The 22,132-nt window shown below is 38.3% G+C and overlaps 1 protein-coding gene across 1 annotated transcript in view; it reads left to right on the top strand.

Annotated features, from left to right (window-relative positions):
* The window catches only part of HECTD4 (HECT domain E3 ubiquitin protein ligase 4), a 107,567-nt gene that overhangs the window by 5,261 nt on the left and 80,174 nt on the right, over window positions 1-22,132 (top strand). Inside the window, exons 2-5 of the mRNA XM_065417694.1 lie at window positions 15,406-15,923; window positions 18,527-18,616; window positions 19,015-19,145; window positions 21,664-21,772. Of these exons, the coding sequence (XP_065273766.1) occupies window positions 15,406-15,923; window positions 18,527-18,616; window positions 19,015-19,145; window positions 21,664-21,772 (848 nt within the window). The remainder of the gene's footprint in view (window positions 1-15,405; window positions 15,924-18,526; window positions 18,617-19,014; window positions 19,146-21,663; window positions 21,773-22,132) is intronic.

The following is a 22,132-nucleotide window of genomic DNA, read 5'->3' as shown; positions in this document are numbered from 1 at the left end:
GATCAGCAGCTTGCAGAACTTCATTTTAAATCATAATCTAGCTACCTCATATGGAAAATATTAGAGAACATATTTTTTGGAATTTATTCTGCAAACATCTATTACGAAGCATATTGCTTATCACCACCTTCAATGAGACTACTTACTGCAGTAAACACTATGCTCTGCAGTGGGTTCAGGGTGAGGGTCTGGATTCCCCCCCCTCCCCCTTTAGTAACTTGGATCCAAATATTTAAATAATAAAAAAAGCCAAATCAATATTTTCATATTAAAATAGATTAAAACCTCCCACATAGATTTTTCTTAATATCTGTATGTATTTTAAATCTTTGCTGAGAGACCGTAGGGTTGTTAACAAAGGAAGTGCAGGTAGAAAAACTAGATTACATTTTGATTGATATTTGTGTGCTCTTTTTATATACTGTGAAGGATACTAAGGATGTTTTAAATATTAGATTGTATGCATACATTTTAATTATTTTTTCTTATTTCTCCTATGGCATATTTCAAAGTGAGTGATTAAACTTATAGTGCTTCCACAAGGGAAACATGGTTCACGCTTTTAGCTGAGCAGTTAATCATGCTTCTATATACAGCATAATATGAATCAGAGATTTTGAAGGAGGATATATGATTAAAATTACTTGACATATTTAAAAAAACTAGAGCAATCCCTGAACTCTGATTATAAATTGAAGGTACATCCTGCTATGTGTTGTGTTACAGTAGCTGAAAGACTTGTTAGGAGCAATGGAATACAGCAAGAGTATTATGTAACAATTTTAAAATTATATGTATTTTCAGATTTGAAACATGCCAAATATTACATGTGTACGTATACATCAAATGTAATCGCAATATTACAGTAACATTTTCCAGATACAATAATATTGATCTAAGAAGAATGAAATATAGAAATTCTGTTAGTATTTGCAAATAACAATGAACACAAGAAATTCACTTGAGTAATGCTTGTTAGAGATCCCAGGCCAGACACCAACAGCCAGCAGACAAGCATGCAGTTCCCTAACCATCTGTGTGCTGTGCAGCCCTGGGTCAGCACTCTGACCCCAGCAGCCTGCCTACAGCACAACAGCCCCAACCTGGTCTCCACCAGCCTTCCTTACCCCTTGCAGTGTGATCCCTCACCCTCCGTCCCAGACTTCCCCAAAACCATCTGTCCTGAAATGTTCAGCCTTCTCCTGAAACATTCACAGGAGTAATAAGGGACATTGCTCCTTTAAAGAGACAAAAGTGCAGCAGTTTGTTTCTTTAACTGGAGTTAGTGATCACTGCAAGTCGAACACAGCACTGGATTCATTTAGAATAAAAGTAAAACAAGTTTATTTAATTGAAAAGAGTGGTTTTAAGTGAGTTCAAGTACAATGGATAAAGACACAATGGTTACTTCTAGATTATATTACATTTTACTTAACACTTTTTCAAATCCATAAAATTCCTTGCTAACACATTTTTCACTTCCATTTTTGACTAAGTAGGTCAGTAAAACTAATTTCTTAAGCCTGAAACTCTTCATAAAGTACATACAGTACATTTTACTAATTGAAATACACTACATTGGAACAGTTACATTATTGGGATGTCTACAAGGAATCATTTTATGATAGTGAGTGGTCTTGATGGCTGTTTAGATGCAACAGTATTAACAAAAATGCTCCTTAATGGGGAAGTACTTGGCTAGTACCAAGTGGTAGTTAACATCTTATTTTAACACATTGTTAAAGTCTAAACTCCAGTCTTCCAATACAGAATTTGAAAATAGCAATAAAGTTGAAATAAATTAACACCCCTATTCTTTAGGGAAAAAAATGCAATGAGATCTTTAATGTCCTCAAGTGGAAGAGGGTCTGTTTTGTTCTCTTTCAAAAGACGACATCTTTGGCAACATGCTGGGCCTTATTTTTGTGCTTAAGCATTGGTGTAGTGCTGACTGGAAGCAAACAGTGCTATCTGCTAAATGGTCGCTTTCTATAGAACTCTGTATAGGAAGCAACCAGATACTTGGCTTGTGAAGTTGCATGGAGTCACCGCTAGAAGTGATATGGCTTCAGGCTGTAACAGATTTAAAAAAAGAGAAAATACATACTATAAGCAGTGGCTATAATGTTATAGTTAGTGCTTATAAAGTCTTGCATCAGTAGAGCACTTTGAAAACATGTCTTAATCAGTTCACAATACAGGATTTTTATTTCTAAAGTTTGAGATTAATATATTTCATATGTTAAAATTGTCTTACTCTAGATCTTTGGTCTGCAGAAATATTTCTAAACATGTATGTAAGCAGAATATATTAATGCTTATTACATTGATAGTTAAGTTCATACTTGATTTAATTACTAGAAAATTTTCATAGTATTACATTTAGAACCTCTTTTCTGGCTATATGAATAGATGCCTTTGTAGCAATCTTCCCCCCACCCCCCACATACCACCTGTTTAATATACTCTTTGATATATTCGGGAAGCTAACTTTCTTCGCTATGGTTTTTATCATTTTCTGTAATCTCGTTTACGGGCAAGGAAATTGACAAATTTAGTGATAAGGCACTAAGAAGCAGTTAAGACTCCTTGTGGTAATTTGAATAGATATATATTCAACTACTTCTGCTTTCCTTCTTTTATCCTAGAAGTACTAATCAAAGCTTAAATGCCATTGTTCTTGAGATATCAGGAATTCTTGCACACTTAAAATTGGTTTAATCTCCTCTTGATACAGGCATATAAATTCCACCAACATCACTGAGAGAATCGAGTGAGTCGGTTTCAGCACAGACTGTAAACATTTGGTGATGGTTTTTGTACTGCAGCAGAAATAATGTATCTGCTTATGGTTATATGTGCACACAGTGTACTGCTGTCTGCAGAATTATGGGGTCCAGTCTTGCTACAGTTCACTTTCTTGAAATATAATCTTTTCTGTACACAAGCCCGTGCAACATTTTGTAGGTCTGAGGAAAATAAAAAAGTACTGCATCATCTAAAACCAAATGTCAGGAAAGGAAAAACCCCAAGACCAGACTCTGCATGATGCATCAAGTTAGGGATCGGAATGTAGGAGGTCTGGCCTAGTGGTCAGAACAGGAGTTGGGTCTAGTGGATGGAGCAGGTTTCCAGGTCGGGGAATGGAAGCGAGGATCAGAACCAGAGTCATCTGTCAGATACCAGAGAGTCAAGTCAGAGCTGGGGTTCAGAGCCAGGATTGGTAGCTGAGGGTGAGGAGGGAGGCGAAAGGGCAGGAACCAGAGAAGAGGCAAGGATCAGGCACAGAGCCAGAGCAAAGAGGGAGCTAGGGGTGAGGCAGGAGTAAAGAGCAGTGCAGGAATAGGATTGGATGTGGATTTCAGGAGGCAGGCAGAAACAGGGTCCAGTGCGGCAGCAGCTGGGAGTCTGCACGGTTGCTCGGACAGCCCACCGAAGACACTTCCTGGCTTTAAGTAGTCAATGTGAGCCAATCTGGTGGCTGCATGCCTTTTGTGCTTTGATCAGATGGCCTGACGTTCCAGGATTAGTGAGATGCTGCTTTGCTCATATCCGTTGGTGGTGATGAGGGAGCGTCAGAGACCCAGGGCCCCCACAGCCCTAGATTCTAGACCTGCACTCTCAGATCCTTATGCATCTTTGGTTTTTGAGTGGTTTTTGCCTAGCCATTGTTTGTCTGTGGGTAAGTTGAGAGTTTAAAATATAGTCAAGGGCACCTAAAGTCATGGATAGATGCTCTTTTATTTACTTGAATGTACAAGTAAACAAATAGTTCTTCGAGTAGTTGTCCCTATGGGTGCTCCATTTTAAGTGTGTGCATGCGCCTATGCACTTTAAATCTGAGACTTTTGGTAGTAGTGAGTCCCTGGATTCCATAACCACTAGCGCATACTTAACCATGGACAGGTTTGTCATGATGTCCAACCTTATTTACACTACAGTAAAGCCCTCAAACCACAGCATGGCCTGCCTTCAGCTTCTGGGCCATATGGCAGCCTGTATATGTGTAATACCCGTCACCAGGTTCATTCCCAATGCCTTCAAGCCTGGCTCAGAACTGTGTACACTCCCAGCAATCACAACCATGCGGGCAGGTGTCTATCCCTCAGAGAATTTTCAGTTCTCAGTTGGTAGAAGGATCCCCATAAGTTTGCTTGGACGTTCAGTTCTTGTGTCTGCCCCGTCAAAAATCATCACCAGAGATGTGTCCATACTAGGTTGGTGAGCTCACCTCCAGGGCCTCACACCACAAAGCAGATGGACTCCTCAAGAGTCTGCTTTTCACATCAGTCTACTCAACCTCAAAGTAGTCTGGTATATGTGTAACCACTTTCTGCCTAAGATTAAGAGTCATTTAGAGTTATGGCAGACAAGTGTGACCATGTATTATATAAACTGTGAAGGAGGAGCAAGATCCCAATCCTTGCACACAGAGGCAATGTAACTGGTGAATAACACACCAAATTGACATCTCACTAGCATATCTCCCAGGTCTGCAAAAACCATAGCAGACACGCTGAGCAGACATTTCTGCCAGCACCATGAATGGGAGTTGAGCAATCCTATCCTACAGAAGATTTTTTTCACCTGGGGCTTCCTGGAGATATAAACCTCTTCGCGACTCCATCTAATGCAAAATGCCGATGATTCTGCTCATGACGAGGTCAAGGTCTCAATTCTTTAGGAGGCACCTTTCTCACTTCTTGGCCTCAAACTCTGCTATATGCCTATCCCCCAACATTGTTGTTCCTCAAGGTCCTGAGCAAACTGAAGCAAGAGAAAGTGGTTATCATCCTCGCAGCACTGGCCTGGCTGAGGCAGGTGTGGTTCCCAGATCTGATTCACCTGACTCTGCGGCCACCTCTTCACCTCCCCTGACAGCAGATCTACTGACCCAAGAATTTGGCACAATAACTCATCTCAGCCTCTCCTTGCTACATCTCAAGGCCCGGCTCCTTGATGGCTCTCGGGCATCAAAAGAACAATCCCTTTCTAAGTACAAAATGTGCTGTTGATAGTAGGAAACTCTCCACAAGAGAGACTTACCTGCAGAAGTGAAATTGTTCCCATTCTTGAGGCATTCAATGAGCATTATTGCCTTGCAAGTCACACCTCAATCATATACTTGAATATCTGTTGAATTTAAAAACCCTGGGCTTATCTCTTAGCTCCATCAAAGTCTACCTGGTCTGCTATTACAGGCTTCTACCTACCAGATGACAAGTTATCAGTATTCACACACCCCACGACTTCAAGTTTCATTAAGGGCGTGACCAACCTTTTTCCTCACATTAGAGAGCCTACTCCACCTTGGGACCTTAATCTATTTCTCAGTGCATTGAGGAAGCCACACTTTGAGCCTATGAGGAGCTGTTCTCTCCTTCTTCAAAAATGCGTTCCTCGTAACCATCACTTCAGCCAGAAGGGTGTGGGAGTTGGGAGCACGTGTGGCAGATCCACCCCACGTGATATTTTATTGGGACGAGATGACTCAATGTCCCCACCCTTTCTTGTAGCCCAGTGTCTCTTCAGACTTCCATATCACCCAGGACCACTTGGTTAGAAATTGAATCAGATCCTTGATATCTGCTTGAGAGCTGAAAACACCTGACTCTTTTGTTTAACATCAGGATTCAGGATCCTCTGCCTGAAGTAAGCAGTAGCCCTAGCATCCCCTACGGTCTGTACCAGCTCTGGAAACACTATCACTTGGCATTCAGGAACCGGAAATTGATTTTAAAAGAGCCCTTTTAATGTTAACAATATGTCAAAGTATCCTTTATAGTAAATATGGCAGTAGCTGATACTGGGACTGTTGCTCACTTAATCATAATTGTCTTTTTGATGCTGGGTGTGGTTTTTGTTTGTTTGTTTGTTTTTTTTTGTTCTTGTTGCTTATTTGTTAGATTTCAAAATGTGCCCAACTATACGTTATGGAGCATATAGTTTATTTAACAAAGGCCACAATATTTATGCAGCAAGAGAGTCATTTTCGCCCCTAAAACAAGCAAATAACAATACAGCCTGACCACTAGGTATGCATGAGAGAAAGAGAGAGGCAGTGCAGAAGCTCTAAACGTCTGTTAGTGGGTTTACTTTCTCTATCCCATAGCCTTTCTTCTTAAGGCACTGACTTGAGGATATTAGCAGATCTAGATGAGTTCTAAGATTTTGACTCAGCTCTTCATTATGGACTATTCCATTTCATCATTCAGTCCCCGTACTTGTATAGGAACAGTCATAATTTGTGACTGGTCTGCTTTGGTTCTATTTGCCAAGACCAGCTTTGTGAACTCATGCAAGTCACATTCTCTCTCTTTGTCTCTCATTCCCCTCCCAACCTTTATATGTCTTGCTTATTTTGACTGTGGGCTCTTCAGGTCAGGAATTCTCTCTTACTGTGGGTCTGTCTACACTACAGAGGCACAGCTGCAGCACTTTAGTGTAGACAACTACACTAAAACCCCTTCCACTAAAAGCCATGGAAGGGTTTTTTTACCACTGTAGTAAATCAAGCCCCTTGAGAGGTAGTAGCTAGATGGACAGCAGAATTCTTCTGTCTGTCAGAGGAGGCGTGTGTGAAAATTTTTCACACCCTTAAGCAAAGTGGCTAGGTCGACCTAAGTTTTAGGTGTAGGCCTGGCCTATGTGTTTGTACAGTGTCTAAAACAGTAAGATATCAGTCTTGCCTGAGGCACTAGGTGCTACTGTAATGTAAATAAGTCTTTGCAGAATGTGCAGATTCTTTTCTGCATTCATTAGGAATGCAGTGTATTCAGTCAGTCACTCATAGGTGAAGGGATTTGGGGTTTAGAGTTTTTTCATGTAAGCAATTGTTGTACTTTTGATTGACACAGAGGTTTTGTGATCCCAAATTGGAGGTGAGGTGGTACATTCAATTGTGAATGGAAGTGGAGGTCCTTATATGTATTTAAAATGTGGTCTAGACATTTGTAACTTATGTTTTAAGAAGCTTATATTGATTAAACAAACAAAGCTTTGACATTGAAATGCCTAGTAGTCAAAGCACTGGATCTATATAAAAAATCTTTGGTGTACTTTATGTAAGAATTTGCACATATCTATTTCAGAAATTGTGGGATTTTTTTTTAACATCTCCAGCATTCATTTATTTTTTATCTTTATTCTTTCACGCTTTTCTGGGTATAGCAAAAATTGTGTTGAGGTAATATTGATGAGATTTGAAAACTTAAAAAAATGTTAGTTAGTTATAACAAATGTTTTATCCCTTGCTCTTAAAAGCCTGGTCTCTGTCTGCAACATTTTAATGAATTTCTCCTTTGCTCTCTTTGTCAGCAGTGGGTAGTAGTATGAATTATTTCTTTTTAAGTTTCTCCCTAAATAGCAAACTGTGCCTATGGCTCAACTTCTCCTTCTCATTTTACTACCTTTCACTGAAATTACTTGCGATTTAGGAAATAGTCTTTTGCAAGCTCTCTGTGCAAGTATAGAGTGAGCCTTTTTAGTGTCTGTTCTGCAGTACTAACTAAGGATATGTCTATACTGCAAAGAAAAACCCGCAACACAGAGTCTGAGACTGGGTCAATTGACTTGGGCTTGGAATGTGGGGCCAAAAATACCAGTATAGATTTTCCCACTCTGGCTGGAGCCCGGGTTCTGAAACCCGGTGAGGTGGGAGGATTTCGTATCCCTGACTCCAGCTCAACCAGGAAAGTTTACACTGCTATTTTTTAGCCCCGCAAGCCCAAGTCAATTGGGCCCAGGCTATGAGACATGGTGTCATGGATTTTTCTTTGCAATGTAGACATATCTTTAAGTGCTGGCCTGTGCTCTCCCCTGTACAACACATGGAGTAACTATTATTTATACCAGTTTATCATTTGTTTTCTTACCTTGGCTGCCTCTGGTGAAGAAAACTATAGCTTGTGCTTCCCGAAGTGAACTTTAGTGCTCATGAAAGGTGCTAAATTAATAGTCCTGGAAACTGAAGTCCTGTGTATTCATCCACTGGGATGCAGCTTCCTCACGCTTCCCTGTTTTAGAGTGATTAGGGAAAAGAGGATAGTTCTTGGATCTCTGCTGAGGTTCTGTGTGTAAATTAGGCACTTACTGGAAAATAGTAACCCTACCTAGCCTTTCACACCTACCTTCTACCTCTGCCCTAAGGATATTTAAGGTGATACCATGCTACTCAGTTACTTTTGACTGCCATCAGCTACAAGCACAGCCTTGGCTGTGTCCATCCATACCACTGTCTGTTCCTAGAAAATTGCCTCTGGTTTTTCTAGCTAGTGTTGGGATAGTTTAGTCTGAACTTCTGGCATGGCAGGGACCTCCCCCCATTTGTGGCTCCTCTGAGCCTTGTCTGCTTTGTTGAAGCTGATGGTATGAGCCTCAGCCATCTATAACATGAAGACTTTAAGTTATGGCCCATCTGTGGTAGCGCTATGGCCAGAACCAAAGCCCACTGAAGTAAATGGGGAGGGGAATTTCTGTTGATGTCAGTGAGCTTTGGATCAGCACGTTTGGTGCTTGCTCTGTCTCAAGAAAATGCTCAGTCTGAGATTCTCTCTGGCTAGCACGTCTCTCAAGGGTAGAGAGCCACTCCAAGGAAACAATGAGAAAATTTTGTTCTCTCTTGTGTGTCTATCCATCTGTTGTCTCTTGTCTTATACTTAGATTGTAAACTCTTTAGGGCAGAGATTGTCTCTTTATGTTGAAAAGCACCTAGCATAATGGGGTCTTGGTCCATGACTAGAGCTTCTGAGGCTACGGAATAACTACTACTAATAATAATTCAAGATCTGTTGCGTGGACATCAACATGCAGGCATTAAAGTCTTGATCCTGGTCGGCCAATTCTGGTCCCAATAACTATGCACCTTTGATGCCTAGGGACTCCTCAACGTCATCCCATAAAGCAAGCTTTGTTTTCAGAGGGTTGGCTTTGTTCCCCTTGTCTTCACATTGGGAGTTTAAAGAGGACTGCTCTGCCTTCAAGTGTCACATTTATCTGCTTGTCGAGTCCATGTAAGAGGCCTGTGGAGCCCTGAAGGATTTTGCTCCCCAGAATCTGGATTCTTTCTTTGAGCCAAGAAGTTGCAGCAGTTGAGCCATGAGCTCCGTGAGTCTATCCGGCATGGTCCTGAGTTAGCTTTGACATTCAGAGGTATAAGGAGCTGGAGGAGGCATAGGAAAAGGGGAGGGTACAGACTTCTAGATTTATTTGCTTGTTCTACTACAGACTACAGTAAACAAACTGCTGCGTGCGTACTCTCCTTAATATACCTGTGCGCTCTTTCAACATTGAATGTCATGGTAATCTGAGCTCGAATATCAAAGCAATCAGTCGAACCCACCAGGTTTCATATGGTTTCAAAATTATTTTGAAAGAAAATCACAAATTGGGCCAGGTTTGCCAAAAGGTGCATGTCCTAAAAGCCCATCAGTACTACAGCGATAACCAATTCAGGGATCCAAAGTTTTTATCAGGTTGTGGAGACACGAGACATCTATACTATAACTTTTAACCATATTAAGGCTGAGTCCCCTGACTCAGTTATAGTTTTAAAGGTAGGGGCTTAGTGAATCTTCCAGCCAACCTGGTTTATGTTTACAGTTTATTACAAAATATGGAACCCAGCAAGTTTTTTAAAATTTTGTGTTTCAGTGAGTAACCATTTTAAATCAACTCTTTTCAACTTCAATTAAATCATTGAATTTTACTATAAATTATCATACGACATCTGTCTGTACTGCAGACATTTTTTATTTTAAAAATCCTATGCAGTGAGTATTTTAACTTCTCTCAAAACCAAATAATATAAGTTGCCAAGATGCCAAGTGGCTACAAAATATATGAAAGAAATGACTTTTTCTATAGGCCTTTGCTAACTAATAAAAAAATTAAATCATCTAAATTTGTATTTCTATAGCAGACCACAATGTCTCCAAACAAATGACATTTGTGTCCAAGATTTACCAAATACGGATTATGCCAACAATAGAAACTTTGAAAACTGTTTATAGATTCATAGATTCCAAGGCCAGAAGGGACCATTGTGATCATTCTAGTCTGACCTCTTGTATAACATAGGCCCTAGAACTTCCCCAAATAATTCCTAGAGCAGATCTTCTAGAAAAACATCCAATCTTGATATAAAAATTGTCAGTGATGGAGACTGTACCAGGACCCTATTGATAAGTCTCAAGTAATAAAACCTCTGAATTCTTTTGCAAAAAAAGAAATAATTTTGTAGCCAGTTCAAGAAATGCCTTCAGCATTGATACAGTTCACTTACAGAACCAGCTGTTTGTTGTGGAATATCAGAAGTACTATTTTGACATTTCACTCAACTTTCTTATCAGTTGTTAGTGAGTGAGATGTATTGAGGAATGTGCACAGATGTTGCAATATAAGAGCAAGACCAAGCAGATGTGTCCATTTCTGTTTGTGGCAGATAAGGATTCTGAAAATGGCTAGAAGAAGTAAAGCATTCAAGGTAGGGAATTTTGTAAAAACTGATGCTTCTAAGATCAAACCAGACACAACCTTTCTAGAAATTTCAGCAGCAAAGCAGTACATCTCTATGTTATCAGCATCCAAATTATAGTCTAATCTGTCAGTGATTCTAAGAGGAAAGTAAAGAAACATACCAAAGAAAAGGAGCTGGGGAGTCCCACAAACAGTAGGTAATTCAATTTGATATAAATTGTGTCAGCTTGCAGGGAGCATCCTTAATTTAGTTGAGAACTGCCCTGGAAACCTTATGAACTGAAATTCAGAAGCTGTATACTTTAATAAACCAAAAGATGTAAGCAGGACTAGATGTATGGATGCAAATCCATATCCAGCAATCCTTAGAGATTTATGACCAGAGACTGTCAAGTAAGCAGTGTAAAAAAAAAAAAAAAAAAGATTGAAATTTAGCTAATACTTTGACATTATATGTTCACTTCTACAAGTGCCTTGCTCTAATTTGTTAGAAAAAGTAAATTTTCACTTGGTTAATCTTCTGACTTCCAATCTTTTAAGACTTGGGGACAGATCCTCAACAGGTATAAATCAGCATAGCTCCAATGATGTGAATTAGCATAGCTCTATTAACATCTGCTGAGAATCTGGACCATGATCGTTTGCATATAGGAATCCGAGGTAGATTATTGAATAATAACGCCAAAATAAACCATTCAAGCAATAATTAAAATTTTTCAAACTCCTGTTCCTCCTCTTGTTTCCTACACAGAGACCTTTTCCTGAAAACGGAGGGGAAGAACCCAGTTTTAGTCTTTGATTAGTTAGATTGGTCAAGTGACCAATGCTTTTGCCATTTGTAATGACAAGTGTAATTTTAATTGTTAGATTGATCTTTATTTCAGCTAAGTAGCGCATCCTTGAGATGTTCAGTTGGCTAGTTTGCCATTTGGATTCTTGATTAATTGTGGAATGAAATGTTGTTTCAGATGCTGCCTCAAAGATTACTGCTTTCATATTCATGCACAAATACCAAAAATCTGTGTGACTTTTCCTATGTGGATAAGAAACATGTCTTTGGAGTCTTTCAGGTTTGGCTCCACAGTTATGATTTCTTTGATATTTGTGTGCTACAATCATGTTTCAAAAGAAAATGGTAAACTTGATAAGTTGAGGGTAAGTGCTCCTTCAACTTACCCTGTTATGTTGAATCCTGCACCGGAACAGTGGAAAAGCTGACCTATTGCAGAGATGATGAGGGTGATCTCTGTAGTCAGTTACTACTTATGCACCCTTCCCTCACCTGACTGATACACTAACAAAGTATTAATGTTTGTTTTCCCTGTAAAATGCTTGTGACCTCCCTGCGTGGTTGCAATGACAAGGGAATGTATCTGAGCCCAGGATGAAACTTATTTTGTAGCTTTAAATGTTGTCACAGGCCTTATATGCTTATTAAGCATGAGAATAGATTACAAAAAGAAAAGTTACTCAACATTTGCTGAGAAGAAAAAGCATGAAATAATTGTTAAAAAAATATTTAAGGCTGACCTTCTTACTCTAGAAATCAGTGTCTGAAGAACAACCTAGCTTTATTAATAAATGTTCTTCCTATTGCTTATAAGGAGCCATTTAAAATGGGCTAATTCTGAACAATCAAACAGATTTTTAAAAGCTCAGTAACCTGTGGGCACTGCTAAATCGATACATGTAGCAGTCACCTAAGTGTAGGCACCATAGGATGTCTATTTGGTTAATTATCTCCCAAATCTTTTCAGAATAATCTTTTTTGTTGTTTGTAGATAGTATATTAAAAATGTACCCTTACAAAAGATACACAAATAGCAAAACCAGGAATTTTCTAGAATAATGAAAATACTTAATTATGTTTGTTTTCTGTCTGCAAAACGATATTTAAAATAGGAATTTAATGTTTACTTGGAATTAAAGTTAAAAATACCCAGTCACAAGTGTCAGAATAGTTATGAAGAAATTTCAACTTAAATATTTGATCCTAATCATAAAAATAAATAGCAACAAAACTTGTTCTAATTCTTTGATCTTGCAAAAGCTTGTTTTTGATTTCTTCAGTGGTTTCTTTGTGTAACATGAGTTGATTAACATTTAATAAATTTAAAGCACAAAGTAATGTATGTGTCACACATATGCACGTTGTATCAGGTTTTATTAAAGCAGAAAAATTACAAAATGTATTATCAAAAACATTCTTCTGGGAAGGAAAAAGTTAAACTGTCTTCCAGCAGTTCAAACACAATTAGGACACTTTAGATTAGCGGGTGCATAATTTTTGCTTATTTTTCACAGGTTAAGAATGAAATGGAATTTAAGCACATGGCTTTCTATTCAACAGCAGTCCAGAGAGCTAAATGTAACATTTGGGGGGAATTGTACTGTGACAGATTGTTGGACTGGTTGATCTGATGGTCCATGAGGAGATCTTTAGAGCCCTGCAGATCTGCAGATATTCACTTTATATCCACGGATCACGTTTGCAGATAGCGGATCGGATGCGGATACAATTTTTGTATCCGCGCAGGGCTCTCGAGATCTTTCCCCTCATGAAGTTGGTCTTCAGAATTAAAAAGTTGGAGAGCTTTTGCTGTACAGTATAGGGCTTGGTATCATTGAGCTACCCTACTGATCCCCCTTGTAAAGGTCTACGCTCAAAGCTGTTCCCCTGTTGTTAAGGCTATCAGTGCTATATAATTTATTCGTTAGTGTATAACATTTTAACTGACCTAAGACCAGATGTTGAGTTTGGGCTGAAATTGAGCTTTGATTTGAAAGTTCCACTCAATCAATCTAAACAGTTTGTCTTCTTTCATTTCCTTTCTTTTCGTCTTCCTCCTTGGTTTTCATTTCATATACATTAATAAGATAACGGAATAGTAATCTGTACTCCGGCATTCTCACTTTGAATCTCATGCTTTAGGTCCACTAAGTGAGTAACTGTGTTTCAAATTAGATACAGACTTTGTTTATAGTCCAGAAAGGCTGGAGAGAGTTCTGAATCAATAGTTCTATACAGGAACTTATAGCTTAGCTAGGCACAATTAGGTGTTTAAACCTCATCTGGCACACACTTTGAAGACGCTATTATTTTTGTAGAGCAAAAAAGCAAAATATATTTGATCTAAAAAAATCAAACTAAATGATCTAGTGTTTGTCATAGTATCAAAGGAGAACCCAAATAGTAAGCAGGTAATGATTATCTTTTGTGTTGCCTGTGACATTTGTCTAGCAAGTATTTAAAAAACAGACCAAAAAACAAAACAAACAAACGAACAAAAACAATATTTTAGGTGTTTAACCCTTGAGGGGAGCCACCTTTTCTTTGGAAGACCTACTGTTTAAAAATATTATGTTAGTTTTTAGAATCGATCTTTTTAATTGTTCTTCCTCTTTGCTGCTGCTGCTTGTTACTTTCCATTTGAGAATCCATCCTCCTGAGTTACAAGTAGAGAGCCCTGTGTGGATACAAAATTTGTATCTGCATCCGATACATGATCTGCAAACATGGTCTGTGGATATAAAGTGGATATCCGCAGATTTGCAGGGCTCTAGTTACAAGCAACACGTTTCCTGCATATAAAGTTTATAATGTTATGTTCCAAAAAGTCAAAAGTATGACAACCTCTAATACAGATTAATAGAATATTCTGCCACAGGAGGCGAGAGAATACACAAAGCCTAGCACTTTAAAAGAACAATTTAATATAAACAGTATTTATTGTAAATGTATTATTCAGTGTAATGTATAGTTTAGTAACTAACATTCTTAGACTGGAAATATTGATCTACAAAATTTACTTGCTAATATTTAACCATTAAAATATATCTTTGCTAATGTAAATTCTGTAAGAATTTCATTTTTTTTAAACGTACCCTTTTATTAGTAAGGCTAAATCCTGCTCACTATACTCAGGTAAAGTAGTTTCACTGACTTCAGTAGGTTTACTCATGAAAATGATGAATATGACATATCCTGAAGTGATTTATCTATTCTTGTTCATCACATTTATAAAATTTATCTTTATTTTCCTACTGTATACTCTGTATGCCTATCCTGTAAGTTAAAAAACACAAAATATAGAAGGACTGCCTGTCAATATAATCACCCCTACTCTTAACCCTTTCTCTCCTCAATAGCCTGAGTAAAGAGAGAAGACAATATGGGCTTTGTAGCATTCCTGGGGGCTAATAAATCCAAGGACCTATCACAGAAAATGCTCTGCCAGCAGCTCCCTCTTATTTCTGTTGAGGGCATGCCAGCTCAAGTGACGCTGCTGATCTCAGATGTGGTACTGTGTAATATGAGGAAAAGAGATCTATCGTCTCTCACAGAAATAATGGTTTTCTGGCTTAGTACTTGGAAGAATTCTCCAAACATTGCTTTCCATTAGGGTTACTTGATTTTATTGTTCCCACTTTGTTTCCCATTTTATTTGGAAGTGCCAAGATAAAGACATTTTTCTCCTCATAGAAACATCTGATCATAAGGTGTGTGTTTGATGTGACAGCAGCTATCAGTAAAGAAGAGAACACGATATAACTGCAAACATTTGAAGCAGGTGTAACAGAGTAATGGGATAAAAGTGAGATGAATAGTAGGGAAAAAAAACTTCACAGTGGGAGGGAGCTGTGAGGTTAGAAAATTGGGGGAAGCTCTGTCACTTGAAATGTTCTAAAACTGGAGAAAGTGCTACAAAATGTACTTCAGGGAATAATCGTGCACTTCTTGGGACATGGACTTAAGACTTGAGATGTTTTCTTTGTAAAAATATTCTAACACTTTAGATTGGGATTATGTTTCAGTCTAATATTTAGAAGTTATGTTACGTGTATTATGTTGGACTTTGCCTTTTTAAAGCATTTCTAATAAAAGCAGACATGTTTGCACTAGTAAATGTGACCTTGTTCTCCTCTTAGATTCTAACATTTGAGACTAAGAATCCAACAGAACTAGCTGAGCGTTTGCGTTCTGTATGTGGAAACCAGAGCAACGCCTATGCCCGTCTGCTTGAATACCGTTTAAATGCTTTGCGTGGACTCTGGAATGCCCAGCGCCAGCTAGCCTTGGAAGAACAACACGAACGGGAAAATTCTGGGGATGAAGAAACATTGGCCTTGCTCAAGCGTCAGGGTTTGTTACAGCAACCTGAGCAAGCACCATTTACTTCACGGATGGGACTTCTGTTGGTCTTTCCTCTCATTCAGTCTCAAAGTAGAACAGACCCTTCTCTCTGTAACATAACTGCTGAGGTACTATTGAATTGCCTTCGAGATTGCCAGCCTTTGAGTTTGACTAAGGAACCAGCTGACTGTCTTAATGGAATTGAATCTTTGCTCTGCTCCTGGTTGGAGGAAACATCTGCCTCAGGCCAACAGATTCCATATAAACAAAAAGAGAATGCTGCTGCTGCCCTTGTTGCCTTGGCCTGTGCAAGGTAAGAAGAGTCTATATTAGACAGATGTCATGGTTGATGATGGTAGCATGTGTTTGTGCTAAAGAATGGCAGAAATTATAATGTGGTCATGCTGTGGAAAAGCTTTTCATTTTACACTAGCTAGTAGTCTCTTCATATTAAAAATTGCCTGGAAAAGGTGAAACCAATATGCGAGATATAAATGCTTAGCTCATGTGGAAGAGGAAAGATTTAGGCTAGGACTGACTCTTGTGCATGTGGTTTCCTTTACTGTGTTGAACCCATCTGTAAGGAGGGTTGACACAGGATACTAAACATTCTCTTCATTCTCTTTCTTTTAATAAATGGGGAAAGGTTTGTCTGACTTCTCCCTGTGCTCTGTGACCCTGGTCCTGCAGCTTATTTTTCCTCAAGGGCTTATATAGAGGTCAGTGTACGTCAGTCTGTCATCTGCTGCAGGAGATCTTTTTCATTCAATTGCCACTTTACATAGGCAATGTTTCACTCTATATGCATCCGAAGAAGTGGGTTGTAGCCCACGAAAGCTTATGCTCTAATAAATTTGTTAGTCTCTAAGGTGCCACAAGTACTCCTGTTATTTTTGCGGATACAGACTAACACGGCTGCTACTCTGAAACTTTACATAGAGAAGCCCTCAGAGGAAGTAGATTGTGCTAATTCACTTTTTCTTGAACAAAAAATGGTGTAGGCTAAGACTTTCAAAATTAACCATTTATTGATTGATTGTTTTGTTTGTGTCCTACTTCACTTTAAAGGCTCCTGATTTTTAGAGGACTGGTGTTTAGCACTTTCTGAAAATCGTGACCCTCTAATGTACACCAAATTGCTGGAATACTGTTTCCCATTCTGGTGTCTGCAATTCAAAAAGGATGCGATAAATTGGAGAGGTTTCAGAGAAGAGCCACGAGGGTGATTTAAGAGATTGGAAAACGTGTCTTATAGTGATAGACTCCAGAAGCTCAATCTGTTTTGCTTAACCAAGAGAAGGTTTGGGGGTGGGGGGGAAGAGATTTTATTCCAGTCTAGAAGTACCTATATGGGGGAACAAAACTTTGAGAATGGGTTCTTCAGTCTAGCAGACAAAGTTATAACAAGATCGAGTGCTGGGAGTTGAAGCTAGACAAATTCAGACTAGAAATAAAGCACACCTATTTAACAGTTAGTGTTATTAACCATTGGAACACCTTACCAAGGGTTGTGGTGGATTCTACATCAGTGGCAATTTTAAAATCAATATTGAATCTTTTTCTAAAAGATCTGCTGTAGTTGAAACACAAATCAATTCAGGGAATTCCTATGCAGGGTTATACATGAGGTCAGATTAGATGACCACAGTATTATCTTCAGGGTTTATAATCTATTAAATGCATTAAATAAAATGTATGTGACAAATAACATTTGTTTTGTGCATCAGTTGGGGGACAATGGTTGCTATCTGGCATGTCTAAGTTATTATCAAAAGGCATGGATAATGTCTTTGTGAATTTAAATGGTTAAAGGAACCAAAATTAACTAAAGGCATTGAATTGAAAATCTTCTTCTTAGCTTGTCTTTACAAAATTATCTACATAATGCTACCTACAGTGTTATAGTATTTTGAGTTTTGTGTTTACCTACAGAAGCCATGCACTCCTCCATGCATTGGGCACCATTTATAAAGAAAGAAGCCTTTGAAAGAAGACTACTATTGATAATCCTTTTTCAATCCTGGATGCTTCATTTTCCGAAGGATACAAAAGCAATGGGATGAATATTGTTTTAAAAAACTGATTAAAATTCTTGGGGGGAAATTGAAATTGAGCATTTCAGAGATGGGATGTCAAAGGACTGTCAACCATTAGAGGCTTTTTCCAGGGCGTAGCCCTACTAAAGTTTGTACAAAACTAATGTACTGGTAATCTGCTTTCTTAGTTTCTATATGCACCTGCAAGTTAAACATTTTGTAGAAGCTCCTAAGGAGCCCCTTCAGTTGGGGAAGAACCCATTATAAGAAACATTTTGGTAGTGGCCTAAACAATTAAGAGATTTCTACCGGTCAACTTCTCTGACAAACACTTGCAAGTGTATACCCCAAGTTCTATTTCCTAGGCTTGGGATTTTTAAATTCCTTTTAAGGATAATCAATTGCGGAAAGCACTTGACTATCCCTTTGAAGCCTTCATTTGCAACACTTATAAACCAAATATAGTCCTTCAGGCTGCATAGATGTCATTATTTTTCTGAAATGATGAATAAAAAGAATCTAAGATGCTCTAATCTAAGATGATTCCCAGTTGCCCTCCCTTGTATATTGTTTATGGAGCTGCCTGTGGCAGCTGATGCCCAAAATAAGAAGTGGGTTCAGGGCAGGCAGTTAGATAACATCCTTCCCTCTGCTCCCTCTTTGTTTGTGTTACCCCAGAGTTGGGTGGAAATAATCCAGAAGAAGAATGCAAACAGGAAAAGATGTTGGCTCGTTGAGAGAGAAAACATCCTTGAGGTTTTACAAAAAGTTGTCATTGGACATTGTCTTAAATATCTGTTGTCCTTTGTTGCCTTGCATACAAATTAGTGTATTTTCCATGAACAAAGACTTCTAACTCTTATTTTAATTATTTTCCTAGGGGATCACTGAAAACTTTTGTTCACACAGTACATCTATTACAGAAACAGACAGACCTGGGATCCCTGCCTGTGGCTGATGTATTATACAGGTGGGTAATAACTTTTCTAATTGTAGTTCTTTTGCATCAACCTTGAAAATGTGTAAATTATTAAAGATAAAAGATTAGTCTCAAAATGTGATCCACTGACAAATCCAAGACTTTATAGTTACTAAAATGAAAATTTGGAAGCCCTAGGAAAAATCCGGTTAATTGAGGAAGGATAATGATCAAAGGCTAATTCTCAATATGTGTTAATTTTAAAAAAATTAAATTCCTAAAGTTCCCTTAAAATGGCTTAATTATGAACTGTAACATAGAGATAAGAAATTTCCCATTTAAAAAATATCTTTAATCTTAATTTTCAAGCTGGTTAATTGTTGCTTTTATCATTACTCTGAAAACATTTTCTTTATGTATCTTACTCTGTACTCTTTTTTGGTTTAAAGGTTGCTGCTTCTGGAAGGTGGGCCTGGATCTCCCTCCTGTTTGCTTGGGGGAAAACACATGGTATCTTGGGGATTTGAAGATATGTTACCTGCACCTGATGCCAACAGTGGCTCCAGCTCTGAAAACAAAGGTGAAGAGTTTGTTTTATGACTATACTAAAATCACTTAAGAGGATCAGATTTTTTTTGCATTGATTGTACAGAGTATTTTTTTCCCTCTATCTAAAGCTTTAGAATTTGAGAAGTTCTTTTTCTTTTTGTTGGAAAGAGTATAAAAGCAGTCATGAGGCATAACAAAGAGCACACATGGGGCCATGTTTTTCAGAAGATAGCGTACTTGGGCATCTGTAGGAACATGCAGGCACTTGTTATATCTGCAAAACCCCACATTTGCGCAAGAAGATGGCTATGTAGGGACCCAGTTTTCCAACTTGCACATTCAAAAACAGACTAATGGGCATGGACTTAATTTTATAGGTAGCCTGTTATTACTGGGTCATCTTTGTAATAGTACACAATCTTTGTAGTACACAATCGTGTAAACTTGATGGAGATGGGTACATGAGTGAATAGAGTTTCCTTTGGTTGCTTTTTTTTTTTTTTTTTTTTTTGAGTAGGGGGTTGACTGGAAGAAACAAGTCCACTTGTATTAAAATTAATAAAGTTTTAGCTGGCTAAAGGAAAGTTTTAAATCTGCATATTGATGTAGTACAATGGATTGTATCACTTGCTATTGGCTTCAATGCATGGGTACAACTCAGTTACTGGTAAGGACTGAATGTCATTTTTATCATGGCTAGTGATCTGGGGTGTACATTTAGGATTCTATCAAGCAATATGCATAGCAGAACTCATTGATTTCAATGGGAGTTTTGCACAAAGATTAAATTGAGAATAGCTTTTATAATGAAACTTTTGGTTTTTTGTCTAATGCATTATTGTCACGTTAAGCATCCATTAGTGGGAAAGTGCTTAACCTTAGGACTGCCAGTGTTTCTGTCCTTTCTCTTCCTTACCCATCCTCCTCTGCTCTGACTTATCTCTTTCTGTGCCTCTCCTGTTCTTCGCTCTGTATTTCCCTGCCTGCAGCAATTCCCAATTCCCACCACTTCCCTAATTCTATTGCTACAAAGGTAAGCAATGAAATAGTTATTGTTGGTGTTGAAGTGTCATCAGACTTGAGTTGACATCTCAGTGAGATCACTGGAGATGAAAGGAATTCACACCTCTGAGTCATTGTGTCAGCTTGCCTACAGACTCAGGAAGACAAATGTATTGGTTTACACTCTATGCATATTTGGAAGCTTATGTTTGCAACCATGAGAGCTAGGAAGTTACTTGTTCTGAAAAAAAATGAAAGCTTAGATTCTGTGATCTGAGGATGTAATGTGAACTACCAAAATACCTTAAGTGGGCTGGTTATTTGACATTCCTGCGTTAATATTATATCTTGGGTGCCATACATGTATCATTGCAGCCAGATTTTTCCATTCTCCCCCCACCCTCCATCTTTTTTTGCTTGCTTGTTAGTTTTCTACTTCTGATGTATATGAGTTAAAAGATTGGGTAGAGATCTCATCCTCCTTGATCAAAGATCTTTCTCTCAACTAACAAAGATCTGAGAAACAAACGGCTAGATGTACGAGCAGTTACTGGCACCAACAATTATATCTTCAATGCACTTGGTTAGATTTTTTTTCACACAGTTATAAACAGTATGTTAAGGTTACAGTGGTGGTCTTGAGCAGAAAAGCTTGCCATATTCATAAACCTTGGGTGTTATCTCCCCTTCCAGTATGCTGATGTGTGAGCAACAGTAGCCTCTTCTTGATGCCCTAGGAACAAGAGTTAAATCCTTCTATTCTTTTCAAGCAAAACAAAAGAAAATGGTCTTCTGCTCCATAACAACCTTCTGAAAGTATTTAATTGAAAATTATGTTTAAAATGTATTGTATGCAATAATTTTAGATTCTGGTAGTGAAGGTAAAGCATTTTCATCTGAAGTGAGTCCTGTTGATCATGTCCTATTAAATGCAGCATTCTAACTTGCACCATAGTCAGACTTGAATAGTGTACAGCCAAAAATGTGCAGGGGCTCTCTGATTAGGTCCTGAACTCTGAATCAGAACACATGAGGAATTTAAGATTAGAACTTAAACTCTGAGCCATATTGCATAACAGATAAGAAAGCAATACAGAAATAGGGAACTTCTCAAATGTATATCATCCATATCTGAGAAAACAGTTTGTTACCTGATGCCATTTTGCATACTTGAATGAGCAGCTGGGTGCATGTTACACTGTTCTCATTCAAGTTGCTTGGAAGCACTTCACATTTTTTGTATAATTTATTTCATATTTTAATATATGTACATTAGCAATGTGGGTAAATTGTAAATGTACAGTTATGAATAACTGGATACAGGAATGGTAGAGTGCCTGCTAAAATGGGGCATTGGTCCTTGATTGGTTATCATAGAAGTGACTGTAATACAAATAATAATTTATATATAAATATAAACTTCTGACCAGAGCAGAAGAGGAGCTCTCATTGGTTTTCAGTCACTGTCCTAACAGCAGCAGCGACATGATCATTGTAGCTTTGCTGTTCATAAAAGGTCTCCACTCAATGCTTCCTTCCTATTTCAGATGCAGACTTAGGGCGCTGTCTTGCAGCAGATGGACTTTATCTTTATACAACTAATTCAGTAGGCAGAGGAATAAGCAAATTAGGATCTGGATTACACGGTACTTTACGGTAAGCCACAGTATTGTGATATTTCTGCCTTTGCAGATCTATTATCCTATCTAGATAAATCTTTGTTGTCAGAGGACCTGATATGTATATGAAGCATCTAATATTTTTTTCACTAAATCATTTTTCAGTGATTCAGATTTAGTGATTTGATTTCCCCCCTTCTTATATTGAAAATTACTGCCATTAAATATCTTCCTCGTCTAACATGGCCCATATTTTGAGATGTTTTCCTTTATAGAATATTGTAGGCATAAATTTATTCTTCCCTGGGAGCAGTTGATAGTGGCAAGTGGGACAGCCTCTGTACCTAGGGAACGAGACTGTCACTGAGGGACACCAGGAAGCTTCCCCCCACATTGG

Source organism: Emys orbicularis, chromosome 16 (genome assembly GCF_028017835.1).
Source record: "Emys orbicularis isolate rEmyOrb1 chromosome 16, rEmyOrb1.hap1, whole genome shotgun sequence".
Taxonomy (NCBI): Eukaryota; Metazoa; Chordata; order Testudines; family Emydidae; genus Emys; species Emys orbicularis.
This window is presented reverse-complemented; position numbering and strand designations above follow the sequence as displayed.